Source organism: Dipteris shenzhenensis, chromosome 7, assembly GCF_047967505.1.
Source record: "Dipteris shenzhenensis isolate YYH24624 ecotype China chromosome 7, Dip_SZ_1.0, whole genome shotgun sequence".
NCBI classification, from domain to species: domain Eukaryota; kingdom Viridiplantae; phylum Streptophyta; class Polypodiopsida; order Gleicheniales; family Dipteridaceae; genus Dipteris; species Dipteris shenzhenensis.
In genome coordinates this window covers 2,036,711-2,054,684 of record NC_141602.1, presented here as the reverse complement: position 1 = coordinate 2,054,684, position 17,974 = coordinate 2,036,711, and the positions used below count along the sequence as shown (strand labels likewise).

At 49.0% G+C, this 17,974-nt stretch overlaps 1 protein-coding gene across 1 annotated transcript in view; it reads left to right on the top strand.

Moving 5' to 3' along the window:
• The window catches only part of LOC147899807 (putative serine/threonine protein kinase IREH1), a 167,512-nt gene that overhangs the window by 78,042 nt on the left and 71,496 nt on the right, over window positions 1-17,974 (top strand). Inside the window, exon 7 of the mRNA XM_087377056.1 lies at window positions 15,310-15,402. Within this exon, the coding sequence (XP_087233182.1) occupies window positions 15,310-15,402 (93 nt within the window). The remainder of the gene's footprint in view (window positions 1-15,309; window positions 15,403-17,974) is intronic.

The following is a 17,974-nucleotide window of genomic DNA, read 5'->3' as shown; positions in this document are numbered from 1 at the left end:
AACCTAATCCTAATAAAACCTATGAGTTTGTGGTGTGGCTCATCACTTCACACCTGCATGTTTGGAGTCTTCTCTCTCTCTCACTCTCTCCCCGTGGTTCTTCTCTTCCTAACCTTCCCTCCTCTAAAACCTTATTCACGAGCTTGGTGAGAATTCCCTTCGTCTTCACGCCTCCCAATGTCAACATCTCAGCCACTAGCATTTGTGTGTTTGAGGCCTTAGCTTCTTCAGGCCTCTTCTTGTTGGAAATGGAAGCGAGAGAACGTGAGAAACTGGAGCTGAAGCAAGATGGAATGAATTGGAGCAACCATAATGAACTACAAAGCTAGGGTATTCATATAGACAAAACCGTATGATGGACCCTAACTGGGCTCAAAAGATATGTGGTGACTAATTCACCCTCGAATCAACCTCTAACTAAGGTTAGGGGGAAAAATCCTTAATAAAGGAAAAATTACCCCGAGCCTCTTATTACGTAACATAGGACACTGGATTAGGAACTATAAATGTTTCTAACACCTTTCATGCAGTGACAATGTGACAATGTACAAGGTAAACACAATCACCAAACGGATATAAGTCGAGAGCTTTGCGAAAAGCTGCAAACTTTGGACGAGGTGATGCTTTGGTGAAGAGATCCGCCACATTCTGCTGTGTAGGACAGAAGACCAAGTTGATGTCTCATGCATTTAGCCTCTCCTTGAATGAATTTCAATGTGTTTTGTATGACGAGGAGAAACATAGGATTCCATGCCAGTGCAATGACACTCTGACTGTCAGGAAGAATTGATCTAAACGGTTCTAAGGGCTTACCAATATACTAGGACTGCGACAGCCCAATACCTCTATCATCATACTTGGCATCAACACCCATGATGAACACAAGAGGCCTCACGGGCCTACTTCTAAGTAATCAGAGGGTCGAGGGAGTGCACAAGGCATCTTGTGGGAGTGTACATAGTATCTGTGAAATTATTATAGGCTAGCTAAGATCCACTATAAAGATAATCGACCCGCGTTTACATCAATTTAAGACTGAGAGTCTTTGGGTCTAGATTGAAGTCTCTGATTAACACTTTCCCATCTCTATAAACAGCCCACTTTCCTTTTGAGCATCCTTCACTTTAACCAAATCTGCAGCCCTTGCCTTGAGATGATGCGGGGTGAGCTCCTACAAGATCCATGTCTTGGTGCCTCTCAACTTGTTAGTTTACTTGAGAACCTTGCTCCTTGCCATCTTGTCATTGAAAATTACTCGTGCTTGTACCTGCTTTTGGAAGACACAAGATATATCTTCTGAATCCCACGCAATCCGGGGGATTTTTTCCTTGATATGATCAATCTTTTCTCTCATGCTCCGAGCTTTGGCAGACTAGCCTTTGGGCAGCCCTCCTATGCGTATAACCCGGGTATTGGCAGTCCTAGTTTCTTGTCCTTTTACCTCCCCCTATATGCCCCATGTGTTGATTTTGTTCTGCTGCTGTCATTTTCCTGTCCCATGGACTGAGCTGCGTGGTAACCATATTCTAACTCTGGGTACAAGATGTGGTGCAAGTGTTGCTGCATTGCATTAATGCATTACCTCCTGGATTACTTCCGGTTTTCCATTGCTTTCCATGTCAAAGACTTCCCTCTCCAAAGAGGTTCTTGCTGTAAAAAGTAAATTATCTGCTCTTGTGTCTAAGATAGTTGTGAGCTTGCCATCCACATGTATTAAGATAGGTATTAGGCTTGCCAGAGCCAATCCTTGATCTCCTGATACATCTTCGAAAGAGGCCATCTCATCAATGTAAAGCCCAAAGATGTTGGGAGAGAGGTCGCATCCGTGCTTCACCCCAATGGTGCTGCTCACCTCCTCTGACATCCTTTGTGTGCACCGTGCTTGTAAACCCTCTTATACATATCCATGATTGCTCATATCAAGTTGTGTGCTGTATCTAGGACTTTGAGTCGTGCAATGGGCCGAGCTTGTGATACAGAGTCGAAGGCCTTCTAGAGTCCACAAAGCAACATATACTATTTGTTTGCAGTGTGATTTGGTGTGGATCGATCTCGTCGGATACTTGCCGGTCGAGTTTGTTGCACTTGGCCATCAAGTGCCCAATCATGATGGTCCTGTAGCTATTTGTATCAATAGGATCCCTTGTCTTGTGAATGAGTATGGTGTTGGTAGAGGTCTATTTAAAAACTTGGCTAGTATTGAAGCTAGTGTTTCCCACCGTGGGCTAGGAGTTCTGCTTGGAGGCCCTCTTGATCCTTTGCTTTAACATTTTTAAGTTTCTTAATAGCCTTCTTGAATTGAGTTGTGGTGAAATGAGTGGAGGATTTTTTTTGGAGGGGGGGGGGGGGGCGGGATCTCCTCTAAGATGGGTATGGGCTGGGTAGGAACATCAGAGAGTGTCTACATAGGCTTCTCGAAGATTAGGGTCCTTGAGGGGGGGGGGGGCGGGATCTCCTCTAAGATGGGTATGGGCTGGGTAGGAACATCAGAGAGAGTGTCTACATAGGCTTCTCGAAGATTAGGGTCCTTGACACGGCTTGAACTTGTTTCCAACGATTTCATCCAAAATTTTTTGGAAATATTGCTATATAAGACGCTTAAGAGATATTGTTCATGGTAGGCAAGAAATTTTCATTTCGCCCTTCACACTTTTCCAATTTGTCCCTTGTTAGGGTGCCCTTGTTTGGTCTTAGAAGGTTAGTGTTACCTATGTGCTTTGAACTCGTCGTCATACCAACTATTTTGGGATACAGATCCTTCTGGCGGTTTGCTTCTGTTTTTGAATGTGTAAGGAAAGGATTGCAGGGTTGCGATGTGGATAGAATCAGTGAGAAGGAGAGCTTTGGCATGTGTGTTTGGCTTCTCATTTATGTGCTCTAAGTGAGTGGCGAGATAGCTACCATAGATGTGATCTAGGGTGTGAACAAAGTCATTCCAATAGTATGTGGAGGGGGTGATCTTGTGTGTCCCCTCTATGGGTGAGAAAGTGTCAGTTGAAGGATAGGTGTGAATTGTCTACTTTTGGCATAAGAGGGTATACTATGAGATCAGAAACTTGTGACATGAAGGCATGGCCTCTAATGACATAATCTGCTACACTGTGGCTGCTTCCATGTGTATCTCATTGGCCTTGGCCACCTTTTTAATCCATTGTAGATGAGCACATGCCTAGCAAATATCTCGTATGCTATGTGACGGAATATCTTTTTGTATCCTCATAAAGTACTAGGAATAGTGAGGTTGGCCCTTTCCTTGTGCGATCCTAGCATAACGTGATGTCTGCGAGGGAAGTAGCATGCAATGATCGGTGTATAGATCTGTGGTCCGAGGTCTCTAGAATGGGATCCACATATAGTAGGCATGCTCATCCGTGTCAGTGACTGTGAGCCATGTCTGTAGATGAGAGCAGAAGAGAACTGCCAATGCTTTTGATCACCATATGTATGTAGATTGCCATGTGTACCCATGTACTATGGGGACCCCCTTCTCTAGGCTTAGGTGTGTTTTGGTATACACACTAAGGTCTTTCCCCTTTCCCTTGGAAAGAATCAGCTTGGTCTTGTTCCAAAAGGCAATAGACAAAGCATTGATGGTCCCACCACCTATTTGGTCAGGGGAGGGCGACTTCCTATCTTGGATGATGACCGTCCCGTCTAGAACACAGCCCAAGCAATTATTAGCTTGTATGTGCAAGGTGCAAGGTAAACATCCACAACCATCTTTTACGTTTTGTTTGCCCTTGTCTCAGGCTTCTGTGAGCCACTTTATGCCTGCTTTTTCTGATTTGGCATAAGGGGGAGGTCGTCATTGATGTAGATATTGGTGCCTTTAAAGTTGACTCTATGTTTCAAGACGTCCTCTCTTGTTTGAGCAACCTTACACTTGATAAGGAGAGGCTTGTCCTGTGAATCATCCTTCCCTACCCTCCATGCATTCTCGATTTGTGTTCCAGCAATCCCAAATGTGGCAGGTCAGAAGTCATTTGCTTTGTTTAATAGTCTGGTTGCATCCTCATTTCATCCAACCATATTCAGGTTTAGAACTTTGCCCTGTCTTCTCCTTTACTTCTTGAAGGTTTCTTAAATTACTTTTGGTTTTTCGCCCGTTACTACCTCTGTCCAAGATCTGACCTCTTTAGTATTTTTTTCCATTTGGGATATTCCAGCTTCCATTTTCTTGGAATCCTCTATTGCTTGCCCTTGTGTGCTTTCTACAATGCCTCCAAATTTTCTTTAAATCTGCATTTCCTTGTGTCAATGCATCTAGAGACGCTGATTGGATTGTCTTTATGTGATCCTTTTTAATTTCTTGGATCTCCACCTCAAGTGCTTCGTGTTTTGAGGCTTGCTTGTCCACCTTTTGGCAATTTTTTTGCAATTTTCTAGTCTTTTTAGACGGTGAATTGCTGCATTATGGATAGGTTACTTGCATTGGCATTGTCCTTTTTTTCCTCCCTTGTATGGGAGCGAAGCGCAGGCCTTTAGTACGCACATGTCATACGATGATTTACTTGATTCAATCTTTAGGGGGGCACCTTTTCCTCTAAAAAGCTAGATGCCTCAGCCATTTATCTATTTAGATGGAGAAGAACATAGGTCATCATTCTAATCTCTCTTAAACATACCTTATGGTCTTCCCTTTCTATGCATCCTATGATGCGAAGTTGTAAAGGGATTTCATCTCTCTATTTAGAGACTGTATATGTTCAGACCCATCTGAAGGTTTCCTTGGTCTGTGAAGATTTTTATTGCATAGAATGAGGATTTGAGACATGGCATGGAATATTCCTCCCAATGAGAGAATGTAATGATATGCGAATGTGCCCTAGGAGGTTGAGACTAAGGACCATTCGATGGTTTAGATGTATTCTTCATTGTCACGTGGATGTGAATTTTCTAAACTTGTGAATACCTTTGGCATCTCATCTATTAGAATTGTGAAAAGGGCTAATCCAGTGTATTACTTCCATGGGCCTAGGCAAGGAGCTGAAGGGCATGAGAGGGGTAAAAATCCCATTGCTAAAAATTAGCTCCATAGGCCACGTCTGGCAAGCTGGCTTGGGAAGCAAGAAAAAATGTTGATATTTGGTTTGAGGCAGTTTTTTGGACGACAAGAAGGGAGGGAGAGGCAAGTCACAGGTTGGGAAAGTGCTCCAGGGCTGTTCTAATAAATCGCCTTGCTTGTTTTTGACTTCCAGAGCAGTTTGTGGGCTGTTTGAGAGCTGCCAAGAAGCTCCAAAGCTGATTCGCCTACAGCCAGTGTCACGAGGGTGTGATTTCTGGCGCGTGCATGTTGGCCTGCATTTGGGTAGGACCTTGGGAAAACAAGGAGCGTGGTCAAGGGTTGCTTGATGTGCTAGAACTCTAGAAATTGTGCTTTGGGGGTGAATTTTATAGTTTGGACCAAGAAGGGGTCAAAGAACCTTAGGATCCGAAGTTGGCCATTGGTTGGGTCTTAAAAAGGTCCCACTAGAGGGGGCAAGGGGCAAATTCATTGTTTAGGACTTTAAAAAGGTCCCACTAGAGGGGGCCAAGGGGCAAACGAAGGGGGGGAATGCCATGTGGCATCTTCCCATCCTTAGATGCATTTAGCAAGGTTCATGGTGGAGGAAAGGGCTGGAAATTCGCGTTTTTCACGTACGAGAGCCGACGGAGAGACTTTGGATGCACGGACGGGCTGATTTTGATGTTTTTTGATGCACGGATCTGCCTCGGGGACTGTGCACAGCAGTTTTTCTTGTCGTGTGGCTGTTTGGGAGTCCGTACGGGAGGCTGGGCGTCCGTTTGCAGCTTTGTGGGCTGCTAGTACAGAGAACAGCCAGTGCAGGAATTTGGTTGCTTCAATGCTTGAGGGCCTGGCGGCTCACAGGGCCAAGTACACAAGCCACGAATTGCTTCCTGAAGGGGCTGTTCTCGTTCTATTGTCTCTTTCTTTCCCTTTTCCCTCAGCCATTGCTGTTGTATGAGCAGTCTAAGCTGATTTACAAGCATGGCAATGCATAATTGGTGGCTGAATTGCTCAAGCTTGTGTAAGAGCTCGTTTGAATGCTCCTTGATTGACCAGGGTAAGCTGGTTGTCTTCTCTTTATCCTTGCTCAGCTTGTGAGCTGTGTTTGGAAAGGCCTGGTTGGCAGGGTGATTCACAATGAATGCTTGAGCCTTGCAGAGGTTGTTTGTGCTTCTGATCACAGGGGTCAGTTATGCTTTCACCCATTGTTTGGGTATCCCAGTGGATCAGTGGACACTCGTGATTGTCTAGGGAGCATGTGGATCAGTGGGCACTTGTGATTGTCTGGGGAGAATGTTTGGGCTGTAAGTAACAGCTCCTATGTTAAATGCAGGTGTCGGCACTGAGTATGGATGCCTATGGTCACATGGGTGTGAGAGCAAAGCCCAGCAGGGCTAATGTTTGGAATTTTGATGCCTACCGAGAGTGGAAGATGCATTGAATGCAAGTGGGATTGAATTCATTGTGTATCCTATTGTCTGAGTGGCTGAGTGGGCTGCTAGTAACATGTAGCCTGGATTTTAGGGCCTCTCACTTAAATTAAAGAAATACTGATCTTGTTAGGGGCACTCTAGCTCCCAATCTGCTGGTAATACTTTTGCTGAATTGTTAATGTGACAGTGTTGACTGGTTACTTCTTAGTTTTACTGCCCTTTGATTTTATTGAAGGCCGGTTTCAACCAGGGACCGTCTAGAAGGATTCGCCTACAGCCAGGGAGCCTTAAGAACAAATTGCCTATGGCTTGGGAGTCTCCAGAACTGAATCGGCTTCAATCAGGGAGCTGCTAGGTGAATTCGCCTTCAACTAGGAGCAACCAGATTGACTGGCATGTTTGCCAAGAATCTCCTGATTGATTCGTTTTCAACCCACAGCCAGATGCTGGGTCTGGTGTTGCGTTCAGCTCCGGCCAGCATTGAGCAGAGAGTTGCTTCCAAAATTCTCTATCAGACTGTTTGCATGGAGAACTGCCTTCTTTTCTTTGTCAGCTACAGTATCCCTAGGAGGGCCACAAAGGTTTGGCACTAGTGACAGCCTGTGAGAGCTGTGTGGCTGAGACGGGATGCTAGTAACAGCTCCGGGCTATGTGCAAACTTGGTGTGTCTGAGGATTGATGCTTGGACAGCCAGGAAGAGGGTGTTTCTTCCTTGTAGGTGTTGATGGGATTTTGGGAACCATTGGCCATGGATTATGCAGTGGATTTGGATGCCTTTTTGAGCTAGGAATGGGCAAAGTAACAGGTTGCCTGTGCCTGCCAGTGTTGAGATTCAGTTGGGTTGTGTTGGGACATGTGCAAGGGCATTTAGCCTTGCTACAATTTTGCCTACTGAATAAAGAAATAAAGAAATACCGAAAGGGGCGCTAGGGTTTCGGGCCAATGGGGTGTCTGGTTTTCGCAAGGGCAATCTAGCTGGAGCAATCCAGGTTCTGTGTTCTCTTTGTGTTGCTGTAATTATTTTCTATGTGGCTGAAATTATGGTACTTGCTAGTTAATATTTATTCACGGCCCTTTAGTTTATGTGAAGGCTGGTTTCAATGGTTCCATTGCCGGCTTATCACCATATTCCTCAAGAGGTGAGGCATGTCTGCCAGGGACCTCCAGAGTGATTCGTTTTCATCCAGGGCTAGTTGCTGGGTCTGGTGTTGCGTTCCTGATCCGGATAGTAGAGAGTTGCTTCCAGAATTCTCTATCAGACAGTTTGCATGCAGAATCACCTTCTTTTCTTTGTCAGGTAGAGTATGCCCAGGAGGGCAGCAAAGGTTTGGGACTAGTGACAGCCCGTGAAAGCTGTGGGGCTGAGACGAGGGTGTTAGTAACAACTCCGGGATGTGTGCAAACCTTGTGTGTCTGAGGGATTGATGCTTGGACATCCAGAAAGAGGGTGTTTCTGCCTTGTAGGTCTTGATGGGATTTTTGGAACCGTTGGACATGGATTATGCATTGGAGTTTGGATGCCTTTTTGAGCCAGGAATTGGCAAAGTAGCAGGTTGCTTGTGCTTGCCAGTGTTGACATTCAGTTGGGTTGTGTTTGGACAGGTGCAAGGGCATTTAGCCTTGCTATAATGCTAGAGAACTGTGCTTGAATGGTTAATTTACACTTTTGGCTCTTATGATATCCTCTTGGGTTCTCCCAAGTCCACAGATACCGGGCTATTATGGAATTCCAATTAGGGACCCCAATCCTTTAAAGCTTGCTTGATTCAATCCGTCAAGCTTCTCGTATCCATTGATAACAGGATCGTCCCTAGTCACCTAGTACTAAAGTACTGGCTGCAACTTGGGTGGATTCATTCAAAGTTTATGGTTGGATTCCTCTAAAATGATGATCTGCTTAATCAACTATCTAGAGATTTAAGCTTATTCATCATAAGCTGCAATGCTTCACTCTCAACAAAGAAGATTGTTTTAGTTTTCAGTATGTAGTGTCTTAGCTTTTGAGTCGAGTAGACAATAGCTAGGCATAGCCTCTTTTCTCAAGTATAATGAGACTCTCAAGAATTGGATCTTTCTATAATGTAAGCTTCAACTCCTCAAACGCTCGATCTTGGTCTTTGTTCCCAGTCAAATTCTTCATCTTTTTTCAACAGCTTGGTGAGTTTTAAGGTTAGAGCAGCCTAATACCTAATCTTCTTCCAGCCAAACTCTTTATCTTTTTTCAATACCATAGTGAGACGTAAGGTTAGAGCAGTGTATTACTTAATGAATCGCCTTTAATCTCCCTCTCCTCCATATCCATTTGCCGCATGCATACATATAAGCATGGGCCAGCTTTGATTATCCTCCTAGAGATTCTAGATTGAGCTGGAGCCTGGGATGCAAGATAGATGCCACACGAAAAAGGTATGATATGAGAATATGCGCCCTATGCAACACGTAGGAAGGGGAGATGGAGGAGCATGTATTTCTATTTTTTTTGCGCAAAAAGTAGTGCTAGTTATATTACTTGAAAGCGAGAGTACAAGAAGGCCTAAAGGCCAGCGGGCTGTAATCACAAAACGGATTCAGCCCGAGGAGTCAAAATGCTAAATACAAGCCTCTTAGGGCATAATCATTGGAGAGTGGACAAACAGCCACGGTGGAGGGGCGTAATGCCACTGAAGACTCTAGAGTGGAGTGCTGGAAGAACAACTCCCGGTGGTCCCAGTCGCGAAGGAAACGTCGTCTCTTTTCCTTCCCTGCGCGGGACTCTCTCTAAATTTGATCCCACTGACCCTTGAGCGTGTGAATGATCGTGCTCCAGATGTCTGCTAGGGTCTGGGTAGTAGAAGTAGTCTGAGCTCCTACAGTCTGCGCGCATCTGGAAGTCCAGATATGCCAGCCTGCAATGCTCCCTATGATCTCCCAAACTGGGTGCCGAGGCATCGCTCCTGCATCTGTCTCTGTCAGATGCCAAGGGAAGCTGTCCATGTATGCCCAGGTGGCCTGCGTGATGAAAAAGACGGGATCCTGTCTAGAGAACTCATAGGCCAAGTGATGTCCCGGCTCAGTGCTGCACCAGCAAATGGCTCCCCAAGTGATCGGTCCTAGCTCGGGTGTAGCCCTCGCTAAGATCCCCATGATTCCCTTCCAAACCGTCTGCGCATGCGAGCAGCTCCAAAGGCAATGCTTCAGGGACGACTCCTCCTGAAAACACATCTGGCAATGCCCCTCTTGCCCCATCTGTCTCAGCCAGCTGCCAACTGGAAGCCTCTTGTGTGCCACCATCCAAAGGAAGTAGGAGATCTTCCTCGGACGCCAGCTAGCCCAAAGAGTCTTCCAGAAAGTGCGAAGAAAGACCAAGGATATCCCCTGGGCATACCACCTAAGTGCTTGTGTGGGTAGCCCTCGCTGGAGAGCCCCAAGAGCACGCCGACCCGTGCGTGCACTGTAAGAAAAGAAGGGGGTAGGGTTCTCTGAGGTCTCCGATGGTGGCCAACGCCACTCTCCTGGGTCCCACTCCACCTCTGTCAAGGAACGGCCCTCCCATATCCAGAGTCTTCAATCCTGGTCTTGCATAATCAAGGGGTCTATATGCCACGTCTTCCCTTGCAGCGCCCTACTATGCGAAGGCGCTGCCAGGGAAGCTGGGGGTCGATCACGGCCTCTCTGCTCTGTAGGCGACTGTCATCAGTTACAGAGAAGAAGTGTACCGAGGAGTCCGAGAAGAGGCTTGCAACCACCAAAGGAATGCCTCGTGGAGTGAACTGTCCTAGCCACCTCTCATCTCCCGGGAAGAGCTGTCCGGTGACTATGGGAATCCTCCAACCTGCAGGAATGGCAGCATCAATCTCCGCTCGTCGAGCCTGGATCCCACGTGCCGTACCTACTGCTGCTGCCAGCTCGCCTGGGCTCAGCTGACTGTAGACGTCCCTCCAAACCCGGAGCGAGCGCACGGGCCCACGCGCCCAGAGCGCCCAAGGGATATGGGATCTCTCTCCAAGCTGACGACCTGTAGCATCTGTCACCTGGCTGCTCCAGATCAGGGGCTGCCTGTCTATCTCCTCTCGGCAGCTAGGGGGAACGTGGGAAAGGCTGTGTCGCAACTTCCTCCAGATCGAGATGAGGCTACGGAGAAAGGGGGAACGGGGTTGAGTCAAAGGAGCTGAAGTAAAGATCCATCGGATAGAAGGCTGCCAAACACCCCTTCTCTGGGGAGTACACGCACTGAGACCATGCTGTAGCAAGAGCTTCCACGTCTGCCCTCCTAGGGTCAGACCGCGGATGACTAGCTTGCCAAGAAGTGCCTGACTTTGCAGTTCTGGATCTATGATGCCGAGGCCGCCCTCTGCCTGGGGGAGAATGACCGTCTGCCAGGCGACCCTAGCTCTGGTGGTGCCGGAACCGTCTGAACCAGACCATAGGAAGTTCCGCACCAGTCTCCTCAGCTGGGCTACACAAGACCTCGAGAAACACCAGTAGGAGGCCACATACCAAGCAGTGGCAAGAAGGACCTGGTTGACCACAAGGGCCCTGCCTGCCAAGGAAAGCCGAGCCGTGCTCCAGAAAGCAAGCTTCCGTCGAATGGAGGCTAGGACCGGCAAGAACTGCTGAGCCGGTGTAATGTCCAGGCCTACCTGGAATCCCAGGTAACGTGTCGTCTGTCCTCTAGGGATCCAGCGAAACCCCAGGAAAATACCCCACTGTGAGCTGGCTCCCGGATTCGTAAGAAAACCAACTGACTTATGCCAGTTGATTTTCGCTCCAGCCACAAGGCCAAAAATCTCTAGGGACAGTCTCACACGCTCCAGTGACTCGACATCATCTTGCACATATAGGGCTGTGTCGTCTGCATACTCGGAGTCCAGAAGCTCTGCATCATCTCGAATAGGGAGACGCATCCCGCGAAGACCAGTGGTACGGGCTCGAAGGAAGTGGGTCATGGCCTCCGCAATAAATAGGAAGAGGTAGGGCGCTAATGGACAGCCCTGACGCACCGAGCGCTCGAGTGTGAATCTCTCCCCCATCCTGCCATTAATGATAACCCGACTGGAGGCCGATCTGTAAAGGCTAGCAATACCTCTGATCCAGACGAAGGCGCTTCTGTGAAGGTTTCGAAGGAGAGGCCGGATCATCGGACCCATCCTCTAAAACCTTCAGCAGAGGGGAAAGGCCCTTCGTCCCGTGGTGGTATGCTCTCTCTAACCAGCTCGACGCCTCTGCCAAGGAAATGCTGTAGAAGCCCGCTACCTGTGATGTCCTGCATGGGCGAAGCCCTTCCGCGTAGGCCCACTCCAGCAGTGGTCTTTAATGACCAGGAGTCGGAAACGTTTGGCGCTGTGGCGCCAACGCAAACGAACATCACCCTCCTGCCACTGCTGCTAAAGAAGCTCCGCTGCTCTGCTACCAATCCAGTCCTGTACTTGCTCCTGAGACTGGTCTCGTATCGTCTCCCAAACATTTTCATTCGTCCATTGCTCATTCCCTTCACTGGAGATAGTGAAGGAATAGCTAGGACCATCGTGTGGGCCAAGGATGGACACCTTACCCTCCGGCCCCTTGCGGAGGAAGAAGATGATGATGTCTAGGCATGTGGGGAAGGAGCCAATACCCGCTGCATCCAAGTAATCCCAAGGACCTTCTCGATAAAACTCCAATGGAAGAGCTCTAGGAGCAGCCCTTGGGCGTGGGGACAAAGATGAGGAGTCTGAACCAGAGGGAGGGGTGCTGGCCACCTGCGGGGAAGGGCCTCTCCCCTCCGCCGGGCCTAGAGGGATAGGTGAGGGTGAGGTCTGTGCTGGCTTCGGGGCTGCAGGTGGCGCAGGTGGAGGGGGGGATTCCCTCTGGATCATGCTCGAGGAAGAGAGTGGAGTGGAAACCACCGGTGCGGAGGGGGATCCTGGAGGGGGTGGGGGTCGGAGAATCGAGGAGGAGGGGGGAGGGGGAGGAGGGCGGGGTGAAGGATGAGGGGGAGGCTGGCTGACCTTCTCCTTTCCCTTCTTCTTTCCCTTACCGGGCTGCTGAAGAGTAGGGACCATCGGAGGGGGCTCTTGCTGTAGATGGGCAGGTTTTTTGGGGCCTGCTTTGTTTCCCTTCCGTTTACGTTTGACCTCCGTCCAGCCTTCCCCTTCGGGAGGGGATGTCGTTGACTGGTGCGGAGTATCTTGAGTTGCCTGAACGGGGGTCTTCTGAGGTTCTGTACCCGTGAAGCGAGGACATGAGCGCGCCTGGTGCCCGAAGCCATGGCATCTCAGACACTGGTTTGGGCGACCAGTGACCGGTGTCCTCGAGGTAGAGGGTGGATTGCAACCAGTCCCTGATCCTCAATGAGGGTGTCTGTCTCTATCTCGAACTCCGAAGGGATTGCAACCAGTGACCCTCACAGTGCTTGATCCTCAATGTGACTGTCCTCGAGGTAGAGGGTGGATTGCAACCAGTCCCTGATGTCTGCTCGTGAAGGGGAGTAGCCAATGACTCTCCCATAAACTGATGTCTGGGAGAAATCCATGGCGGCCTGCTTCAACAAGGAGACCTGGTGCTCTGTCAATGTAACGCGATAGGCTGATGGAAGGGGGGGTCCGTCTGGGCCATCGGTTCTGGGCACGTAGCCGCCATATCGCTTGACTAACTGCGAACTCTCCGAGGCGGGGGAAGGGAAAGGAAACAGAAGGAACGGGGATGTGGATTAGGGTGGGGGCGGGGGGAAGGGGGGATGGAGGGGTATGGGGAAACGGGGGGGGAAGAAGGTGGTGACAAAAGGGTTGGCGGGGGAAGAGGAGGAGAAAGAGAGGGGGGGGGGGGCAGCGCAGCGCAGGGGGGTGAGAGGAAGGGGAAGGGAGGGTGTGGCAGCGCCGCGCGAGGGGGTGGGGCGGTTGGGGAGGGCTGAATGCGGCGAGGGGGGGAGCAGGGCGGAGGAGCGAAGCGAGGGGGGGGGGAGCGACGGGCGGAGAGGGGTTGAGGTGAGCGGAGCGGGGCGGAGCGAGGCGGGGTGAGGTGAGGTGCGCGGAGCGTGGCGAGGGGGGAGGGGAGGAACGACGGGCGGAGGAGGAGGAGAGGGGGGCGGCTGGCTGCGCGGCAGCAGCTGACGGAGGTAGAGGGAGGGCCGCACAGCACGCGAGGGGGGGGTAGACGGGGAACAGAGGGGGCAGGGAGTTCGCAGGAGCAGGACGAAGAGAGAGACAGCATGTATTTCTATGATGCCATATACCATGAGATTAGAGGCAGTTACACACCCCCCCCCACACCACCACCACCACCCCGGGGGAAGAGGAGGAGAAAGAGAGGGGGGGGGGGGCAGCGCAGCGTAGGGGGGTGAGAGGAAGGGGAAGGGAGGGTGTGGCAGCGCCGCGCGAGGGGGTGGGGCGGTTGGGGAGGGCTGAATGCGGTGAGGGGGGGAGCAGGGCGGAGGAGCGAAGAGAGGGGGGGGGAGCGACGGGCGGAGAGGGGTTGAGGTGAGCGGAGCGGGGCGAGGTGAGGTGAGGTGAGGTGCGCGGAGCGTGGCGAGGGGGGAGGGGAGGAACGACGGGCGGAGGAGGAGGTAGAGGGAGGGCCGCACAGCACGCGAGGGGGGGGTAGACGGGGAACAGAGGGGGGAGGGAGTTCGCAGGAGCAGGACGAACAGAGAGACAGCATGTATTTCTATGATGCCATATACCATGAGATTAGAGGCAGTTACACCCCCCCCACCCCACCCCTTCCTGCCCCCACTTGCCCCCTCCTTCAAAAAAATAAAGAAAGTAGTAAGAAGGAAGAAAAGAACATTCTATCAATGCTTGGAACCATTGCTTAATGGATAGGGGGGTTCACTGACATAAGATAGGTGGTCAACTATTAGATCAAAGATTTGCAACACTCTTTGTGTCAGGACTTGCCACACATTGATGAACACTCACGCAACCCACATATAACCAAAATCCTTAGCAACAAAGGATTACTGAGTTTTTTCAAAGGGAGAAGGATGCACTCATCAGGCATTGTAAATCATGATATTCGGAGCCCACCGTGCAATGATGACGGGTCAATAGGCCAATGAGTACCACCTCATTTGGGGTACCGTCATTGCTGCATCCCTACACCAGGCAGCTGCATGATTTCTATGGGTCTGTCCCAGAGAGTAGTGTGGACGACACTAGGGACTCATTCTGATATGCTCCAGGCATTGGGAGTCACTTGGGATCCCAGCCTGGCATATGTAGAGCTTAGATCATTCATCATGGCCCCTAAATATGTGTCCGAGGACTGAAGGTCCCAGAGACCCGTCCTTTTTTTTTTTCAGTCATTTTATTCAGGGTTGTTCTTATAGACCTTTTTGACCTCTTGCAGACGGTAGTAAATCTTTCTTTCTTTCTTTCTCTACCTACGATCATTATGCATTGCACTCTCCAGTCTCTTGTGTGCCTCATGAAGGACCCCAAGGTTGAGAATAAGCCTTGGCTTATGATGGATGTAAATACTATCCAGTGTTTTTGCTACATGTTTGAACATTTGGCATGATTAGTGGCTACTATTTCCTGGTGAAACTTTTTGGGTTTGTTTCCTAGCTCGAGAATGCAAATGGTTTATTCTGGAGAAGGCTGGTCTTTACCTATAGACATCATGCAATTCGGCAAGTTTGTCACGTAATCGTATTTGGTTATGATCAATCTGTTGGTGGGGATCTGCAGTTGTGTGATTGGATAGAAAAGTCGGCAGGTGTCAGGTACTGAGGATGAAAAGATTCTTTACATGGGTTGGGAAGACATTTCCTTTTTGTCTTTTGGGTAGTATGTTTTGTACGATTGGATATATTCTAGTCTTACAAAGGTATATATATAGTATGTTTTTGGTGCCATGATCTTCTTTGTTACCTTTTCTTTTTCAGTTTGGGATGTGTCACGGTTCTTGCAGGTTTTGAGGAAGATCGACATGATCCGGAAAAATGCAGTGGAGAACATCTTAGCTGAGCGTGATATTCTTATTACAGTGTGCAATCCTTTTGTGGTAAGTGATGTGGAGTCTTGAATTTTTAAAAGGTGTAACACATTGTTGGCACTCTTCATTTTTGAAGTGGCAACGGTTGATATTTGGAATCTCATAATTCAGCTCATGGTAATACTAGGTGACCATTGGAAGATCTTTTTGGTTATCCACACAAATGCTGACTACTCTAAAATCAACCGTCCCATTTGCTTCAGGAATGTTGTCACATGCATCCACAGTGGCCTTCATCTTTTCACTTATGAGTTCGGACTCAGCCCAGCTTGTAGTTTTGTTTATAGCATATGCAATATAGAGGTTTCAACCACCAGTTACAGGATCTTTCGAGAGCACTTGTAGGCATTTTACCTGCTAGCTTGGTGGATTCACTTGCATAGTGTTTAATCAGCATATCTGTTGCTTAACACTCTTTGAAGCTGCTATTACAAATGGCACTTCAAGAGCTCACAGATGAAAGTGTCTCTCTGCAGTTGTTTGGTATACAGACTGAAGGAAATGTTTATTAGTTTTGTTTTATCGATTGACAGCTTAGTCGTAAAAGAGATCTAAAACGTTCATATAAAAGTGTGCCTTTTTTCTTCTCTTTTATATTCTCTTTTATTTTCTGTGTAGATTTTTTTTTTTTTTCCATGAAAAAGACTTCTATTAAGTAAGAACAAAAACCCGCGAGAGCAAGCTCAAAGCGGAATACATCATGAAATCATGAGGATAATAAAAAACCCCTCAAAGTGAGGTGGAAAGAAACCAAGGCTGAGGCTGAAAGTGCCATCTCAACCTTGTAGTAGATTCAGAGAAGAAAGGAGAATCCTTCCATTCCCTGAAGGAAGAAGCCCTCCTAGCTGAGGCTGCACGGGAGTCCCCTTGCATACCCGTCCATACGGCCACCAGAGTGTGTACGATGTCTGTCCAGATACTAGCCAATGTGTGCGAGGGATGAACCTGAGTACCCTCCATAGCCTCTGTGCATCTGGCTCTCCAGATATGCCAGGCTGCTATGCTCGCTATAATCTCCCAAGAAGTATCCACAGAGGCATGTACAGCTGTAAAAGGACGGTGTGGAACCACATCCAACGAGCAGAACTCAACCCGATGACGTCGAACCGAAATGGCCCGAGAGGAGTCAAGTCCCTCATAGAAAACCTGAGGTCCTGTAAGAGAGAGCCAAGCCACCGAGCCCCAAGTCATAAAAAGTGGGGAATGGGCAAAGTGACAGAAGATCCTGGCTATCCCCATCCAAATCAATCTTGCCTGTCTGCAATCCCATAAGCAATGCTGAATAGACTCTGAAGCAGAAAGGCAACGAGGGCAAGTAGGGTCGGCTCCGAATCTGGACCTCCAAAGGTTCACTGCAATCCCTCCATGAATAGAAAGCCAAAAGAAGATAGTGATCTTTCTATTCCTGTTGGATTTCCAGAGCCTCCTCCAGAAGTACCTCTGCTGATCCGCAGTAATACCAAAAGTCTCCCAATGAGGAACTCTGGAGGGTCTCCAGCCTCTACTACTGAGCTGAAATCTCCTGGCATTACTGACCGTGTAACGAAAGAAGGGGATGGTCTTCTCTCGATGCCCCGCGTCAATCCACTCCCACTCTCCGGGGTCCCACTGTAAATACCTGATGGGAACTCCTCCATAGAGCCAGAGTCTCCAAGACCCGGTGGAGAGTAAGTGGGGGTCAGGGTCTAAGAACCACTCTGAATCTGATCCCTGCATCAAAAGGCCTACGACCCTGATAGGTTGAAAAGCAGACTCAAGCAAGATATCATATGTAGATCTGAGCAACCTGCCACCATCCTGGACACTGAAAACCAAAGCATCCTCCTGTGCATCTCGGGAGGCTAAGACCTGAAGTGGAACCCCGCCTCTCGAGAAAGTACCTGCCCAAGTGGAGGAAGTGAGAGGCATATCATCTGTGTCTATCCAAGCCTCTGGAAGGGCTGTCTCAATCTGCAAGATCCTCCCTGCACTCCCTCTGAGATGTCATGTCAACCTTGACTTGGTTTCCTCTGGAAGCCTACGGAAAGCTTTCCAAGATCCCAAAGAAGAAGCAGGTCCCCTCTCCCACCTGGCCCACTGCATGTAGAGTGAGGCACCCAGTGGTCTGCCACGATCATCTAAAATACTGTCGTTCCACATGATGGGCTGCCTATCAATCTCTTCCCGGGAGGAAGGAGGAATCCTCCGAAGAGAGCTTCTGAAACTAGCCCAAGCTTTCAGAATGGCAACCATGAGAGGGGATGAAGGTGATCTGAGGTGTGCTGTGGTGAAGATCCATCTAACGCTGCTCATCCAGTCTCCTCCTGAGGAAGGTGTGCACCTCTGTATGCTGCTGATAAGAAAGTCCTTCCACGGTTCCTGTCCTGGCATAAGTCCTCGTACCACTATCTTGCAAAGTAAAGCTCTGCACTGTAAATCTGGATCAATAATATTGAGACCCCCATCCTGTGTAGGGAGGATGAGGGTCTCCCAAGCCATTCTGGCTAAGGCATCTGCTGTGCCATCAAGCCCACTCCAGAGAAAGTTCCTGATCGGTCTTCTGAGCTGAATGATGCAGTCCCTAGAACGGCACCAACATGAA